Source organism: Gorilla gorilla, chromosome 22 (assembly GCF_029281585.2).
Source record: "Gorilla gorilla gorilla isolate KB3781 chromosome 22, NHGRI_mGorGor1-v2.1_pri, whole genome shotgun sequence".
Lineage (NCBI taxonomy): Eukaryota > Metazoa > Chordata > Mammalia > Primates > Hominidae > Gorilla > Gorilla gorilla.
In genome coordinates, this window is record NC_073246.2 from 23,418,058 (window position 1) to 23,432,397 (window position 14,340).

The following is a 14,340-nucleotide window of genomic DNA, read 5'->3' on the forward strand; positions in this document are numbered from 1 at the left end:
GTTCATTGTGTTATATTTGATTTGCTTATGAGCCACTGTTGAAATGCTCAGTACTAAAGATAAGTGAATCTGGGTGTCCGTGAGTTGTGAAAAGAGTCAAGACATACTCATATTTGGAGGAAATAATTTCCATTGATATCTTGGTAGTGAATGAACTCTGCTATGGAGAATATTAGAGGTAAAAATGGGAAAACCAAGGTCAGATCTCTGGACGACTTCAGTTTAATTCATGGATTTATAAGAACAAAAAAAAAATGAAAGAAATTTTTCAGGGAGATAGCATATCTATTTTGAAGGATAAATGTAAATATAATTGGTCAAATACTGTGAAAAAATCTAAATAATAATTTGGATTTGGCAATTGGTAAAAACTAGGTGAGTAGTGAAATGAGAAGGAATTTACAGTGTTTCAGATGTATTGCAGGTTGGCTATATAATATTAGATTAAGCTCACAATGTTTCTTGCTCTATTCTGGATGCTACAGCAAAATATATTAGACTCTGTAATGTATTAGAAACATAAATATATTGCTTACAGTTCTAGGGGCTGGGAAATTCAAGATCAAGGCACCATCAGATTTGGTTTTTGGTGTAGGTCCAATAACCAAATTGTTTTTATAGATGGTGCCTTCTGTGTGTCCTTATATGGTGAAAGGGGCAAACATACTTCATTCAGCCTCATTTATGGGGACACTAATTTTATTCTCGAGGGTGGATGTCTCATGACTTTATCACATCCCAAAAGACCCCACCTCTTAATAATATATTCAACATATAAAATTTGGAGGGAAACCAGCATTCAAACCACAGCATGATCGAAACAAGAAAAATGTACATAAAACCTTATAGAAGTAAGGTAGCCACTCAAAAAAGAAATAGATAGAACCTATCTCAGCATAGAAGTCCTTGAGTTGTAAGCAATTATGGTGACACTGCATATAACAGTGTTACTGGATCTGGGAAATTCAGTTACTTTTGTTCCAATTCTTTTAGTATTTGAGACTTTTACCAGACAGAAATTGATGAGGAAATCAAGCAGAAACTGATTTATTATAAAGAACAAGCTGGTTATGAAATCACTGGAAAGGCAGAGAAAAGACCAAAGACAGCCACCAATATTCTACCTTCAAGGTCACAAAATAGCATAAGCGTGGTCCACATGTGAAGTCTGCAATGACTAACTAGAGGTCAGGAAGCCCTCCTGCCAAGTTACCCCTCAGCTAATAATCACAGCCACACCACTCCAGAAACTGGATGAATAGGCTGTAGAATGGGGAGTTCGGATGCTACTCTCATTCATATCTGCAGAGCCTCTTGTCCATGTGCACCTCCTGAGAAAAGTGGGACTGACATTCACACCCCTCCAGCATTCTAAACTGTATACATGTACCTTTCATTCTAGGTTCACTACATGAAACTTAGAACCATAGCAGCAAGTGAGTCTAGGAAATGAAGATTTTAGCCTGCAATTTCTTATGATAAACAGGAGTGTCTTAAATCGTAGAATTTGACTCTGAGTGTTAATAGAAAAATATCTAGGATAGGATTTAAAACACCATTCTGAAATAATATTCATGCTAGCACTTCCTTTTAAAAGAGAGTTTACAAAAATCAAACTCTTCAGATTCCTGGATCTAAGTTTAGCAACACCACAGCCTCATATGTGTAAAAAGAGCACAGTTAGTGTCTATAAACTATGCATGCTGGGAGACCAAATTCTCAGAAATAAAGATGTTGGGGCAGAAATTAGAAATAATGTATTGAAACAGAGTAACAAAGAACAAAAGAAGAGTATGTTTCCTGAGAAGAGAGTGGGATTGAAGAAAAAAAAGAGATCTTTATAATTCACAGTAATAAGACTGAGAAGAAAGAATAAAATTCCATAGAAGAAGAAACAGGAAGAGAAGAGCTATCTGATAAAGAAAAATTTTGGAGAAGACAAAAGGAAAAGACATGTCATTCAGAGATGAAGGGTTTAGTCTTGGAAAATAAGAAGATAGAATTCCATTATCAGTTAATCAAGAGGTGATAGCTGTCCAAGACATTGGTTACATTGAAGCATTACTCACAACAGCCAAGATAGCCAAGATATAAAGATGTACTGCATGATCTCACTTATATGTGGAATTCTAAAACAGTGAAAGTCATAGAAACAGAGAAAAATGGTAGTTGCCAGGGGCTGGGGAGTGGGAGAAATGGGAAGATGTTGGACAAAGTTTAAAAAGTTTCAGTTATGCAAGATGAATAGCTTCTGGGAGTTTAATAAACACAAGTTCATTCAGTGACTCCAGAGATTGTATCCATCTGACTCCTAGGTCATGGCACCAACTCCTTGCCATTACACATCACAAAAAATTCTGAGCTGAACATCGATATTGTATCCATTACCTGCCATTTGACTAAAACATTGATACATGTCAATGGATACAAAAGTATGTAATAGAAGGAGGCTGATGATCAGGGAGGGATAGAAAAATTACAGTGACTGACATTTGCTAAGAGTTTTAACGTATTCTAGGGTTTAAGTGCTCAACATTACTTGATATTTCCAACAACACTCGCCGTGGTACTATTCTAATCTCCATTTGAGAGAGAAAACTACTGCGATGTGAAAAGATTAAGTGCTGTAGTTGACAAAAGTGGCAAGGCCAGGTCTTGAATCCATGGACTCTCATGACATATCCAGTCTCTTAATCCAGCACTTTACCAGCACTGTTAGAGGTGAAGAGAAAGGGTAATTAAACAAATAAGTATTTGCACAATTGATTTTCTGTTCATTTATTCATTCATTGAGTGGTGAATGGTATTCATCAATTTTTGGGATATAAGATACTAGAAAATAGTTTAGAAAAATATGGTAACAATGAAGGAATAATAGTGTGTGAAACTGAGCATCCGATATGAGCCTCAGTTGAAATATTGGGCTGTGTCTGAAAGTCTTTTAGAGTAGACCAGTATCTTTGCATACACCCAGTGCATTAGATAATCCAGGATCCTGAACATGAGGCTGAAAAGATCGAGACTAATGTTGTAATGAAAATGAAGCTCCTGAATACCATTGCAGGGAAGTGATGTGATCAGAGCGGTTCTTTACAAAGATTGATTTTGCATTTGTATGCCTCATGCATTGATGTTTTTGTTGGACATCCAATAGAAAAGGAAGCCAAGAGCCACTAATGGCATCACAGGAAAAGTCAGATAGGGCCAGGGCTTGGGAGGTAACCAAGGAAATGGGAAGGAAGAAATAGATACAAGAATTATAATGCAGGAATTATTAAAATAGTGTTTTGACTGATTGTGATGTATAAGATAGATAGGAATCAAGGGTGAAGACAATTACAGATTACAGAACAATCCAGAAAGTGAAGAGAAGAATTAGAGATGTTGATGCTAGGCACATCTGACACTATTCACTTAGATATGTTCTGTATCTTTGTATATAATTTTTCATTACTGAAATATTTAATTCCTCAAGTATTTCCTGAGAACTTACTATATTCCAGTCACTTTGTTCTATGTTACATGTATCTATCTGTATGCATGTATAAATAGATGTGTGTGAATGTGTGTTTGTAAAGTGTTTTATCTCTTTCCTCAAGAAACTTACAATTTAGTAGTCAGTTGACAGTTGGACTTATAAAACCAAAATGTAAAAAATATTTAGAAAGAGAATGAAAGTCATAAGCATGCTTTTGCTTTAAAAGAAGTAATAGAAATAAGAGGCCAGTGGAAAATAATATGGAAAAAAAGGCTACAGTAAGAGTCAGCAGATCTGAAAATGGACTATATAACTAGAAGAGACTAGGCACTGGCCCATGTTTTGATGATGGTGGCTTTGTGCTGAAAGAAAAAAAAGGCTCTTCTTTCTCTGCAGGTGCACCATGTCAGGGTGCACAGTTGGTGAATGGTGCAACCTCTGCAGTCAGAGTAAAAACAAACAATCATGTTTATACCATATATTCAAAGATGGAAGCCCAAGAGGATAGATAATATCTCCCTCTCATCCCCCAGAATATACTACCTTCACTTTTGACACGTGTCCCCAAACTGGAGTGTAATGCCTATGACATCCAACTTAGACCTAATGTACATTAGGGAGTCAGCCACTCAGCACAGATTGAAGAATTGGCATTTTTTAAGGGGATCCATGTGCATTTGTTTGCCTTTCTCCTATACTTTGGATCAAACTTATAAGTAAATTTTGGATCAAACCTACAGCTGAAAAGACATGCAGATTAACCTGGAGATTAAGGAAACATGAAAATTATTAGAATATTTGAAGGCCAAAACATTATTTAGGTATCTTAAAATTTGTATTTCCAGATATGATTTTAATAGTTCTAAGACTTTTGGATGCATCAGAATTCTACACATGTGTGTTTGAACCTTAGAGTTGTAACATAATGTACTTCATAGGCTCTCTAAATAACTTACAGTTTCTAATTAGAGTTGAAATATATGCTGTGGCATTTCTTTACAGTATTCATATGTGAAAGGCCATAAAGCTGTGCTCCTGGCTCTTGCTCAGTCCTATTTATAAGGCATATTTTTATATGACCTACAGTGACCTTTTTTAACTCTAGCAAAAAGAGTACATTTGACTTTTCACTGCCATATGAGATTTTTTATTTGTATTTATTTATTTTTGAGATAGAGTCTCTCTCTGTTGCCCAGGCTGGATTTGCAGGGGCATGATCTCAACTCACTGCAACTTCTACCTCCTGGGTTCAACCAATTCTCCTGCTTCAGCCTCCCAAGCAGCTGGAATCACAGGCACACTCCACTACACCCGGCTATTTTTTTTTATTTTTGTGGAAACAGGGTTTCACCATGTTGACCAGGCTGGTCTCAAACTCCTGACCTCAAGTAATCCGCCCACCTCGGCTTCCAAAGTGCTGTGATTACAGGTGTAAGCCATCATGCCCAGCCCCAATTTTATGTAAATGATTGATACAAGAATTGAAATTCACACATACTGCATATTTATCAGTCAAGTTTATATATATATATATATATATATATATATATATATATATATATATTAGCCCATTCTCACACTGCTATGAAGAAATATCTGAGACTGGATAATTTATAAAGGACAGAAATTTAATTGACTCACAGTTCTGCATTCCTGGGGAGGCCTCAGGAAACTTACAATTATGCTGAAAGGCAAAGGAGAAGCAGGCACCTTCACAGGGCGGCAGAACAGAGTGAGTGCCAGCAGGGGAAATGCCAGACCTTTATAAAAACGAGAAGAGCCAGACCATTTATAAAACAATCATATCTCATGAGACTTATTCCTTATCATGAGAACAGCATGGAGAAACCGCCCCCATGATTCAGTTACCTCCACCTGGTTCCACCCTGACACATGGGGATTATGGGAATTAAAAATCAAGGTGAGGCCGGGCACTGTGGCTCACTCCTGTAATCCCAGCACTTTGGGAGGCCAAGGTGGGCAGATCACCAGGTTAAAAGATTGAGACCATCCTGGCCAACATGGTGAAACCCTATCTCTACTAAAAATACAAAAATTAGCTGGGCGTGGTGGTGCGCACCTGTAGTCCCAGCTACTCTGGAGGCTGAAGCAGGAGAATGGCATGAACCCGGGGGAGGCTGAGGTTGCAGTGAGCTGAGATCACACCACTGCACTCCAGCCTGGCCAGAAAACGAAACTCCGTCTCAAAAAAAAAAAAAAAAAAAAAATTCAAGGTGAGATTTATGTGGGGACACAGAGCCAAACCATATAATATACGTGTGTGTGTGTGTGTGTGTGTGTATACATATATATATGTTCCCTCTCTGAAAAAAAATTATTTTTTTATCCAAAGTTTAAGATTATTTCAGATGTGATAGGAACAAAAGAGGAAGAGATTCATAGAGAAATTAATGTTAATGTGTCTCTAAATCTTGATGTTTCTGGAGTAGAGTTTTCAAAAATCCCTCACTGGGATTTTTTTTTCTAGTTCTGCGTGCTCTGCCTTTGAGATAATTCTTCCGAAATAATTTTTTATATTACACACTAAATTAAATGTCCACCTAAGATACCTTATTGAACTTGAAATAATTTAAGTAGTGGATGGATTAATATAAAACACACAAGAAGAATTTTATAGCTATTTTGAAAATATGGGAATAGGATTTTAATATCTCAACTAAAGGTTTAATTTAATTGGATAATATATAAATGAAATTAGACCTAATAGTTTACAGTCTTATTTAGTTCATAATACTGACATTTTTCTCAAAACTTAGCACTTACCTACAATTTAGTAATATAATTGTGGTGAATGCAAAGAAAATACATTTTGTATTTTCACAAGGCACCATTTATTTATGGTGATGGTTGAATAATTGATTTATGTATTCTAACATTTTAACTACCCTCTTTATCTCTCTTTTATTTTTTTTCTTAAACACACACAAGATTGTTTTCCTGGACCTCAATAAAATGTTTATATCGTATAGAAAATGCAGAAGTAACATATTCCCTCAATAATTAAAGTGTGATTTTAATTTTACTGTCTATTTTCTGAGGTAATAAAAGTTGACTCGTGTATACTTTCTTGTAATTTCAAAAGAACATTCAGGTGTTTCAGGAAGTTCTGTAACTCAAACATATTAAGTGATACAGGTAGCAATTTTCCTTCACTCCTAGTTCTCATAACACCATAAGTCTTAATAATGGCCATTCCCATTCCCTTGGTTATGTTTTCTTTATATTTCTTTGTCCATAGACGTGCCATCCAGTCCCTATGGAGTGAAGATCATAGAGCTGTCCCAGACCACGGCCAAGGTTTCCTTCAACAAACCGGACTCCCATGGAGGTGTGCCTATTCATCACTATCAGGTGGATGTCAAAGAAGTAGCGTCAGAAATCTGGAAAATTGTACGCTCCCATGGAGTTCAAAGTGAGTCAACAATTTCAAAATGTGTTGATTAATTCAAGCTGATCTTCAGTATACCTGTATGATTGGCTTTTTCGGTTTCCTCCAACATTTTCTTTTCTTTTAATAAAATGGTGTTGGGAAGATATTTCCTGTGCCCCATTCTTCTTGATAATAACTCGAATACAGAGTGAATAGTTTCCATCTTCAGTAAAAATGAAAGAGCTTAGTAGAATCAGCAGAGTTCAATTCTGGAGGAAGAAGTCACTTTAAAAAAATTCGTTGGTGGAAAGGCAATTGCTCACATACTAGATATGATGGCTGGATTTTATGAAATGTATGCTCATGTTTCATTTATTAATATTTCTCTCAAGAATAGGTGTGAAAATGATACTGCAAAATGTAGTTACCTTCTATACTTATGAAGCCATCTATAAAAATCTGTAGAATTTTATATATTTGTTTACTTTTTGTATTTTTATGTTTTTTTACTTTTATATTTCTATTAAAAATCAAAATAATTTACAGAGCTTCTTTTCACTTACGTAAAATTTCATCGTCTTATGAAAATGTAGTTTGTTTTCTCATTAGGAGGAGACAAAACTAAAGCAGGAAATAATAAGAATTACCAGCGTTGGCCTCTGTTGTTTAAGACACAGAACCATATTGAGTGTTCCAAAAGGGAAGCATAAAATAGTGAGGAAATTAATGTTCCATAGGTCTGTTCTATAAGGATCCTACCTTGACCCTAACACATATGGTGTAGGGGTTCAGTAAAAAGCAAGAGCCTTCCTGAGAAAGAAAGAGGGAACCAATTCTAGTGAACATAGAGAGAAAGCAAATGAAATCATCCTGGTCTCATCTGTGTTGACCCTACTTTATCAGTTTGCACTGAGCGTAACTATGGGTTTTTGATAGAAGTATCAGAAACATTAATCAGTCATCTATCATGTACCATATACTTCAAATAATGTCCTCAAATTGATGAGCTCATATTATTTATTTTAATTATGAAATACTTGGATTATATTATCTGTGCACATTGTGTGGTTTAGGAGAGATTTATAAAGACAGTGCCCCCAAAACAATGAGTGAGACGAAGGACTATAGTTTTTTTTAAAAAATTTATTAACCTGGATGCAGGAATATTGTGCTACTTTAAATTTTGTTTTGTTTTATTTTATTAAAAGAGAGAAAGGGCCAGGAGCGGTGGCTCATGCCTGTAATCCCAGCACTTTGGGAGGCTGAGACAGGTGGATCATGAGGTCAGGAGACCGAGACCATCCTGGCTAACATGGAGAAACCCTGTCTCTACTAAAAGTACAAAAAAAAATTAGACAGACGTGGTGGCAGGCACCTGTAGTCCCAGCTACTCAGGAGGCTGAGGCAGGAGAATGGCGTGAACCTGGGAGGTGGAGCTTGCAGTGAGCCGAGATCACACCACTGCACTCCAGCCTGGGCGACAGAGCAAGACTCCGTCTCAATAAAATTAAAATAAAATAAAATAAAATAAAATAAAATAAAATAAAATAAATAAAATAATAAAATAAAATAAAATAAAATAAAATAAAATAAATAAAATAATAAAATAAAACATAAGAGAAAAAGGAGGGTGGTAGGTGAAAAACAGAAAGAAAAAATGCGTTATTTCCTAAACTGCATAAAACTCAGTGTTTGTGCTCAAGCACAAGCACACAGAAAATTAATATTAAGTCTGAATATTATAGAAATTGAACACGGCACAAAAGTGCTGCTGCACCCTAGCCCTGCCAAACCCAGGAAAAGGTTAATAGGCTCCCTCCAGACTTCTTGCAAAGGTGCAGCATGATGGAGAATTTATAGTGCCCTTGATCTGGCCAAGTTGATCAAGGTAAAAATCCTGACATTTTGTCTCACGTGTCCATCTGTCAGAGGCAGATCACTATGTTTATAAAACTGAAATATAATAACAAAGCACATTCGTTACTTTGAAATGAGAAATAACTGTCACAGAAATTAGAACATTCAGAGTCTATATAAGTACATACTTTGCCTGTTGGTATATTATGAAGATACAAAATGAGAGTCAGAAACTTGTTTGGTGAGTCTAGAATATGAACTAGGGAAGCTGCGTGCATGGAATGTTTAATGGCCTCAGACTGGGACAGGTTAAAGCTTGCGAATGAGAATAAAATACTCAAAAGTCTTGTGGCTAGGGATTTCTCACTTTGATTTGAGGAAAATGACTGCATTAGTACTTTTTTTCTGTTTCCATTGTTGATTCATCTTCCATAGGTATGTTAATGAGTACCTTAAAATCAAGTTACAGGTATGTAATTAAACCATTGTATGATCTCAACTCAGTGCAGTATAAACATGAATTTTAAATTTGACTACTACATTAAGCTCTTCTTTTTGATTCTCCCTTTCAGTTATTTAATAATATGTTTGGCAGACACTGTAGATATATTATCATCTTCCAGTATTAGAAAAAAAACAGTTCAATATTGTTGGTATAGTGGTGAGCATAGCTGCCTTCCAGAATAAACAGTTCAGCCATGCACAGTTTAAAACTTATAATAATGTTTAATTTTGCGTTCACATTGTCTCTGACCTGCATGAAAGATAAACCTCAACCTGGGGAGCTTAATGGTGAAATGAACTACATCTTGTCTTGGGAAGGTGAAAGAGATCAAATACCTCTTATGTTTCTGGTGCTGTTGACCGCATTAGGCTGTCGCTGTCACCTGCCCTCTGTGGGACAGGCATCTAAGTACCTGCCCCTTGGGGATGTGTGACTGGAGTGCAAGCACACTAGAAGGCTTTTTGGAGATAGAATATTCCTCATGGGGTGCTGCTTAGCTTGAGCTCTTTATACCTTTCCTCACCCTTTACTTCAGCAGGATTTCTTTTAAGTGTGAATGTCACCCACTAACGTTATGCAATTTCCACTTGACCAAGAGAAATGCTCCACATTCTCACTTAGCTAAGATGTAAGAAACTGCATTTCTTTGCAGCTGATCTCTTTCTGCAGTTTTCCTTCTCCTCATTTTAAAGAGACATAGTAGATGAATCCTCTGTAAAAGCAGAAGTCCAAATTTCCAAATTGCAATGCAAATATCATATCTCTCCTCTCATCTCTTGTGCCAAACAATTCAGTGGGTTCTGTTCACCTCTTGGACTTACCTTCACTTACTGGGAGGGAAGCATCACTGCACTTTCTTCTGGGTGGAAGACTTACTAGTTTCATCAGTGGATTTTTTCCTCCGCCTAGTTTTCTGCTTACATTGCGGGGAGTGGGAAGGACAGGGGGTGTGGGAGTTGATTCTCAAGGCTGGGGTTGCAAACCCAGTTTAGCATCTTCTTCTTTAACTCTGCAGGAGGTGCCTGACCTCTTCTCAAATCTTAGGTATTTAATGTTTATTTCTTCTCTCTATGAATTGTCTCAGTTGAAAATTCCAGCACTACAGAAACATGCCCACTACATGTTTCCATACAGTTTCTTATGGCTGTGCTGGTACTATTCTTTCTACTTGAGATTAAGAGTACCTGTGTAATGGGATTTATTTATTGCTGCATTTACACTTTATATCTCAAATGATGATGTGATCTCACTTTATATATAAAATCATGTTTTGGGGAAAACCAAGTTTTTAAGGATTTCTTAGTGTAGACTCCATATTTGTATAGCAGGCATGAATGTAAATATGTAACTGTAAGATCAATATAAATGCAATGAGTGCCCAGGGAAAGAAGCTGAGTAATTCCATTGGGACCACCCCTAACATTGTAAGGTATGTGTGTCTGGCACTTATTCTTTCTTTAGCCAAGAGATGTATTATTTTGTAAAGACATAGTAAAGATATTCATCAGAATAACATGATTTTTGCTGATAGAAATATGAAATGTGATGTTAATAGTCATAATTATATTTACTGTAAATTGACAGCAATGATTTGATTATTAAAACACATAACATAGTTTTGACTGAAACGTTCTACTTTAACCAAACATACTTTCATTTTGTTTCTGTGATTTCAGTGAGTCACTATGTCCTTTAAAGTAGCATTTCCACCTTACTCACATTTTCCCATCTGACTGACTTAGGTCCTTTTAATACTTCCCAGAATTATTGTTTTACCCTGAACCACTTACAACATACTTTCACAATCAGTCCTTGAAAGCGCTCTCACAGTAAAATTCCCTCTTCCTCCAGAACGAGTGACTGCCAAGTGGCACTGTATTTCAGATGTCGTATTGTATTGTGCGTATTTTAATATATAACATATTATATTTTATGGTACTCCTCTTACATTATAACTCTGAAGGATTTTTTCTCCTAGTTTATAAACTCCATGAGTGGACCTCATATGCCTTGTTTATGTCATTGTTTCAAGTACCAAAAGCATATTAGGGTAGAGGGAATACTGAAATTTGGTGGAGGTAGGAGAATGGAAAGGATTATTTTATAGCACCTCTGACTGGGTCTTAAGTGAATCCATTATACATCCCCTTCCAGTAAATATGTGTCTACAGAAGCAACTTTTTTTTTCTTTTTTTTTTTTTTTTTTTTGAGACAGAATATTGCTCTTGTCCAGGCTAGAGGACAGTGGCGTGATCTCAGCTCACTGCAACCTCCGCCTGCCAGGTTCAAGCCATTCTCGTGCCTCAGCCTCCCTAGTAGCTGAGATTACAGGTGTGCGCCACCACACCTGGCTAATTTTTTTTTTTTTTTTTTGTATTTTTAGTAAAAATGTGGTTTCGCCATGTTACCCAGGCTGGTTTCAAACTCCTGAGCTCAGGCAATCTACCTGCCTCATCCTCCCAAAGTGCTGGGATTACAGGCATAAGCCACCACGCCTCGCCAGAAGCAACTTTTAAATGGAAACTAAGGTTCAAAGTGTTTATGAGAGATTAACACACTTTTGAAAAGAGTGAAGATGAAGCAGAATTCAGCCAATGGAGTGAGCTACAGTTCAGGCTCCAGTGGTATGCCGGGAGTTGTCGTTGTTGTTGTTATTGTTGTTTCTAAGGTACACAACTCTGCACTGCATATAACATTACCTTGATCAAGAAACCAGAAGACTTTACTGTAATTCTTCCACTGGGGCATGCCAGAAATTCCACACAACATTTCTTCCAACCTCTATTGTATTGACGAATATCAGCCTCACCAGATCGATCACGTGAGCAATTTATACTATGTGAGCAATTCAATGGTTATGAATTTTCAAAGAAGTATTTATCCAATCCCCCACCAAGATTGTGTGTGTGTGTGTGTGTGTGTGTATATGTGTGTCTGTGTGTTTCTAGCACACCCTTTTATTTCATTCTAAGGATATTAAGGGTCCTGGTTTATGCAGGGATCCCCACTTCATCTCCCCATTTTGAATCTTTTTTTTAACCCACTGAGGCCATTCAAAACCAATCTTGTACATCAGAGACCCATGCAAAAGCTCTGAGAATCTGAGTACCAGAAAACTGCCACAATTTATAGAAAAAAAACAATTATATGGCTGCTCCTCTAGCTCCTGGTCTTTCCACACACTTCATTTTTGATGTTTCAGAGTTTGCTTTCCTTTTCTGTGAGATAATCAGTGGATTTGAAAAGATTTTCGAAAATGATATGCATAATTTCTAGGTGTACTTAGAAGGCTTGTTTTTCTGGCTATCTAGGAGAAGATATTGTTGAAAATTAGAATACATATTTAAAGCACATATTATATATATATATTTGAATACTAAGGAAAAGCTTGTTTGTGACTTCACAGGTTGTGTTAATCATATATCTTAAAGTTTAAGAATTCTATGTAAGCACAATTATACTCATTCTCTTTGAAGCATTTGTTAGAAGATAGATTTAGGTTTATCTCTGAAAATGCAGGTACATATGGTCTCAGCATTTCAGCTATCTTTTCCCTCTGAGCAGCTTTATTTATTCTAATTTATGTGAGTTTAATGTTTAGTTACTTTTCCTTGGTAGTAAGTATATATGATTTTTTAATACACTTATTGATGTGTCCAATTCTAATTGCTGATGTCACCACCCAGAAATAATTATCAGCTCTTGGTGGACTGCAATGCTATTTAAGATGAATATTGTAGCATAAATACTGTCCTGTTAGTAGATTCTAATCTTAAATAAATCATTAACAAATTCTTATTAATTTCACCTTCTCACTGTGCACCTGGTCCTAGGTTTAAGGTACAATGGAAGCCAGGCCTATTATTATATTCTTTTTGAAGGTTTAGCTGAAGCCGTACCAATTATCCCAACCAATGATGTGACATGAAACTAATTTTCAAACTGTAAGGAATTGTGAACCAGTCACATATCAACAACTCGAACTATAGAGATATAGAATGTGAGTCAGTGTGACTCTTCATTTTGAGTGAGAAACACGTATCACAGCTGTAGCGAGACTTTCTGGTTGGGGAAGCTACAGGATGTATTCATTGCCAAATCATATAATATTTTGTGGGTTTCATACACCTCACTGGCCACTTAATGAAGAGAAAATACTAATCTTACAAACAGCTACTCTTTTTTTTTTCAGTTATCTTAATAAAAATTACAATATCAATATTTTAAAATGTTAGGCCAGGCATGGTGGCTCACGCTTGTGATACCAGTATTTTGGGAAGGTACAGAGGGAGAATTGTTCAAAGCCGGGAGTTCAGGGTCAGTCTGGGCAACAAAGCAAGACCCCATCTCTCTAAAAAAATTGTTTTTTATTAGTTGGGTGTGAAGGAATGGGCCAGTAGTCTCAGCTACTCAGGAGGCTGAGGCAGAAGAATCACTTGAACCCAAGAGTTTAAGGCTGCAGAGAACTATGACTGTGCCACTGAACTCCAACCTGGGCAACACAACAATATACTGTCTCTAAAAAATAAATAAATAAAAATAAGTAAGTACTTTTTTTTTTTTTTTTTTTTTTTTTTTTGATACAGAGTCTTGCTCTGTCCCCCAAGGCTGCATTGCAGCGGCACAATCATGGCTCACTGCAACCTCCGCCTCCCGGGTTCAAGCAATTCTCCTGCCTCAGCCTCCCGAGTAGATGGGATTACAGGTGTGCGCCATCACATTTGGCTAATTTTTGTATTTTTAGTAGAGATGGGGTTTCACCATGTTGGCCAGGCTGGTCTGGAACTCCTGACCTCAGGTGATCCAATCGCCTTGGCGTCCCTCAGCCTCCCAAAGTGCTGGGATTACAGGCATGAGCCACTGCGCCCGGCCTTCAGGTTTAATTTTAGCAAAAGTTTTTATTTTAATAGAAATCTGGAGGAAAAAATATTTATGGTAGAGAAACATTTCAGTTTGGTAGAAAAGTAGTGCTTTCTTGTTTTCTATATACCTTTTTTTCCTGATAGGGTTTTGAAATATAGATTTTGATTTATAATCAATATGCCTGTTCTTGATAGGTCAGAAAACTAATTTTGAATAAAGGCCTGAATTAAAATATAGTAAAGTTTA

At 36.5% G+C, this 14,340-nt stretch overlaps 1 protein-coding gene across 5 annotated transcripts in view; it reads left to right on the forward strand.

The window, feature by feature from the left end:
* Window positions 1-14,340, forward strand: part of NCAM2 (neural cell adhesion molecule 2) — a 551,993-nt gene that overhangs the window by 433,880 nt on the left and 103,773 nt on the right. For all 5 annotated transcript variants that reach the window (XM_019017903.4, XM_019017902.4, XM_055374042.2 and 2 more), the window contains exon 12: window positions 6,738-6,911. In XM_019017903.4, the coding sequence (XP_018873448.1) occupies window positions 6,738-6,911 (174 nt within the window). The remainder of the gene's footprint in view (window positions 1-6,737; window positions 6,912-14,340) is intronic.